The sequence below is a fragment of the Eurypyga helias genome, unplaced genomic scaffold (genome assembly GCF_000690775.1).
Source record: "Eurypyga helias isolate BGI_N326 unplaced genomic scaffold, ASM69077v1 scaffold21023, whole genome shotgun sequence".
NCBI classification, from domain to species: domain Eukaryota; kingdom Metazoa; phylum Chordata; class Aves; order Eurypygiformes; family Eurypygidae; genus Eurypyga; species Eurypyga helias.
The window spans coordinates 7,827-11,303 of NW_010239530.1; the positions used below are offsets into that span (position 1 = coordinate 7,827).

At 37.8% G+C, this 3,477-nt stretch overlaps 1 protein-coding gene across 1 annotated transcript; it reads right to left on the bottom strand.

The window, feature by feature from the left end:
- Nucleotides 1-242: 242 nt before the first annotated feature.
- Nucleotides 243-2,324, bottom strand: LOC104507026 (chondroitin sulfate synthase 3-like; the record flags this gene model as incomplete). The annotated part of the gene is made up of 1 exon (XM_010148184.1): nt 243-2,324. A coding segment is annotated over one exon (1,566 nt), but the record flags the coding sequence as incomplete, so codon positions are not given.
- Between the last annotated feature and the right edge of the window lie 1,153 nt (nt 2,325-3,477).

The window sequence follows — 3,477 nt, forward strand, 5'->3', positions numbered from 1 at the left end:
CTGCACTTCATTATAAATAAACATGGTAAGTCATAGTTTCTTCTTGCCTGCAAATGAAGGACGTTGGTTCACAAATCTTCTAAAGTGTATATGAGCATTTGATTAAATCCTGTTCCTTGTGAAAATAAAGTTCATTTACACTTTGAGTGAATAACAATGAAGAGTTTGTAATTATAATAATAGATTTAAGGACCTTGGTAGCCAGTACCAGTTGTATTTGCAAGTAGCTCCTCAGCTTTTTTTTTTTTTTTTAAATAAAGGTACAATCGTAGTTATTCATTTACTTTAAAAATTCTAAAGATGAAGAAAAGTAGCATTTATACATATAAGTCCTCATATAAATTATAAAACTCAAGTTTATCTTATAGAGTTCCATCCCCAGAAGAAGCATAAAGCACTTTTGTGGTACCTTCACCAGTAAATATTTGTATCACATCAAATCTTAGAAATACAATAAAGATGATACTGTATCCCAAAGTTGAAAGAAAACATTCTTCAGATGCAGTCTCTTGTGATGGATGTGCTCCATGGGATCATATGATTGCTGTGACTTGACTGAATTTCAAATAAAGGAAACATGAATGAATTCACCTCACCAGTTCAGTAAGTACAAGAAACAGTGAACAGCAGACATCCTGTTTGAGGTCAACAGTCTTTGGAAGACAACAAGGAGGGAGTTCAAAACTACGACAGCAAAATCAAATAAAAATAACAACAATGAGGTAAACTCCCCTAAAAAGGCCAAATGGGCTGAGATGTCAGGAGAGAGTTCGATTGTACCTGACACCCAAATGTTTCCGTAGCCAGAGTTCAGCAAGTTGCATGGTAGAGGCAAATGTACTTGCTTTGGACCCTAAGCACATTTTATATTGTTTCGGATCTAAACTGGGGTCACATTGAACTGGATGAAAAATATGGACAACCCCTACTTCCTGACTTCTGAAAGCCTTCAAGCCAGATGTTATCACTTTAGTAAAGAGGTCTACATCCTCAAGTCCCCAGCCTTGAATTGAGGTATCAAATCCACCAGCAGTAAGCAGATCACTTTTGTAAATACAGGTAATTCCAAATCCATACTCCCTCCAAAATCCAGTTCTTTTTGTGAAAACAAAACTACTATCAGCTGGAGGGTTGCCTCCATATATTACTTTTGGATCATATTGGCTAAAGATGATAGGATAGTAAACCTGTTCTCCCTGAATAGTGTTATCTCTGCATCGCTGGAGGAAGTCTGCTGTGAATACCAGATCAACATCACAGAACAGCAGCAAAGTGTCATTTTCAAATCGAGATGAGGCCATTTCGAGACCTAAACCTCTAGAAAACTTTCCTGCCATTGGAATCAGGGTCATATCTGCCTTAGGATACTTAATGCTGTATTCTTTAATTAGCTCTATGTGTTTGCTAGAGTCTTCGCCTGACTCAGAACTGAAGAGAATTATTGCCAACTTTACATTCTGTCTGGGAATCAGACAAGTCTTCTCAAAGTTATCCATAAATCTTGAGAAAATATCAAATCTTCCCGTGAGAGGGACAAGAATATGTATTTTCTTGTCACTGCGTCCCCCAATGTCTTTGGTGCCTTGGAACGATGAGGAAAAAATCTTTAAAGAATTTGAAAGAAAAGAGAAAGATTGAGAGTCAGTGTTGGCATCCTCCTGCAGGCTTCTTACATCCAGCTCCTCAACTTCTTTGAAGAAAGGTTTGCTAAACAATTGCTGAAGGTAAGCATGGCGTCTCACTGGAACCGTAACTTTCCTTCCTTTGTGCCTTTTGTACAAAAGTAGTAAATCCAGGATGTACTCCACTCCATGCAGAGGGTCCACCCTGCGGTAGCCATACTGTATTTCCTTGAAATCAATAAGCCTTCCTCTAGATCGAGAGTTCTCATTTATCATCTCCATGACTTGCATGACGGTGTCATCCAGTGCCGCCCGCAGGACACTGCTCAGGCTCTGCCGGGGTGGCTGGTTCTCCACTGTTGAGTATAGGAATTTTCCTGTCAGGAATTCCCACTCGATGAGTTCATCCCTTTCCCGTGGCTGGAAACGATTGAAAGATGGCATCACTCCCAGTTGCTGGTCTTCCTTACTTACTTCACTGTTACTGAGCTTGCTCATCAGGGCACTTTCTCTGTGGAGCTGGATGGTCCGATAGCGCAGTTCGGAAATCTTGCGACTCAGTATGTAGTTGTGCAGCCTATACTGGTAGGCTGGTCTTTTGTTTGGATGAAGTGTTATGGCTGTGTGAATCTTGCTGTTGTGAAGGTCTTGAATATAACCCTTGCGGTTGTGTTCATAGTTTTCATGGAACAACTGCTGCATCTAGAAAGAGAGAGAGGAAAAAAAAAAGACATTAAGTGGAAATCCTTCTACCCACAAAAGGACCCCGCTAGAACTACTAGATCATTACCAATTCTTATAGATAATGGCTATTTTTAGGCACAGAACTTTAAAGTATTCAGCAAGAGTTAGTCACACTGTTTTGGTCTCAGTTTCACTACTATCCCTAGTAAACAACTATTGCCTTCTAACTAAAAGGTGAAATATCTTGGGTTTATCTTTATTTAATATGCAAAACTAAACAAAACACTTAACCGAAGGTCTGTATGTGATACTTCTGAGTCCTAAGTACAGGATGAATGCTGCTATGCATGAAACACTAAGTCTTCACCTACATCAAAACTTTTATTAGCAAAGATCCTTACTGGAAGGTTAGCAACACTGATGATGTTTTTACAGGAGACCAAGGATTTATGTCTATGGAGCACAAAGACAGTTGTATTTCTTACAAACACACTCAGATGTTTGTAGGAATGCGCTACTTAACATTCAAAAACTGAATGGACTTCATCTCAAAAAAACTTTTTTTTTTTCAATGCAGACAAAGAATTTAATGACTGAAATATAAACATTGGAATATGCATGTTGGCAGGGATATAAATAATAGAATACATCTATAAAGCTATAGATCATGCTATTGTAACTCACCCAGAATAATTTTCAGTGTATTGCTGTGGTAAGAAAAGCCATTCTACTTCTGTCAAATTAGTAACTGTAATACTTTCTAAATAGCAGAGAGATACATCTCATGGCTGAAGCACAGGTTTGGGATTTAAAGCATCTGGCCTTTATACCTTTCTGTGCTAACAGCTAAACTATGCGCAAACCACACAACTTTATATGACTGTTTCCTCCCTAAAAGAAAACTTAGCTCATTATTAATTTAATGTGATGAATATTTATTCTTAAATGGGAAATTATGCAGAGGAGTAAAATATTAACATCATAAATACATTTAAGACCTATCACTCTTTGATAAACTAACACCTCCTATCTCCAGAGAAACAGAATTATTACCCATGAGTAGCAGATAAAGAAGAAGAGGCTGGTCTTTTTCATCTGCAAACAGACTGGTCTGTAATTAATGCATAAGAAAAATGTGCTAATTAGACAGAAAATGTTGTTTAAGAAGGTA